We start from the raw sequence: 306 nt of genomic DNA, 5'->3' as shown, positions 1-306 counted from the left end.
GGGCCGGGCCGCGCCTAGCTGTGCGAATAGAAGCCGTAGTAGCCGATGTCCTTGGCGCAGGTCTTATCGCAGTCCCGCTGGGTGAGAACCTCGCTCTTGAGGGGCGAGGAGCTCTCGGACACCGGGGTGTCCGAGGGGGAGATCCGCCTCCTTTTGGCCTGCTCGTAAATCCCAGAATCGGTGGAATCGATGGACTTAATGGACGACGGAGTCTCGATCCAGCTAGAGTCGGACAAATCTTTGGGCTTGGAGTCCTCGGCGCCCGGCAGAGGGGAGCGCTCGGGAGCCAGGCTCTCTGCCTCCTCC

At 63.1% G+C, this 306-nt stretch overlaps 1 protein-coding gene across 1 annotated transcript; it reads right to left on the bottom strand.

The window, feature by feature from the left end:
* Window positions 1-6: 6 nt before the first annotated feature.
* On the bottom strand, window positions 7-302 carry LOC109364763 (T-box brain protein 1-like; the record flags this gene model as incomplete). The annotated part of the gene is made up of 1 exon (XM_019611368.1): window positions 7-302. A coding segment is annotated over one exon (288 nt), but the record flags the coding sequence as incomplete, so codon positions are not given.
* Between the last annotated feature and the right edge of the window lie 4 nt (window positions 303-306).

The sequence above is a fragment of the Meleagris gallopavo genome, unplaced genomic scaffold (genome assembly GCF_000146605.3).
Source record: "Meleagris gallopavo isolate NT-WF06-2002-E0010 breed Aviagen turkey brand Nicholas breeding stock unplaced genomic scaffold, Turkey_5.1 ChrUn_random_7180001913560, whole genome shotgun sequence".
Lineage (NCBI taxonomy): Eukaryota > Metazoa > Chordata > Aves > Galliformes > Phasianidae > Meleagris > Meleagris gallopavo.
This window is presented reverse-complemented; position numbering and strand designations above follow the sequence as displayed.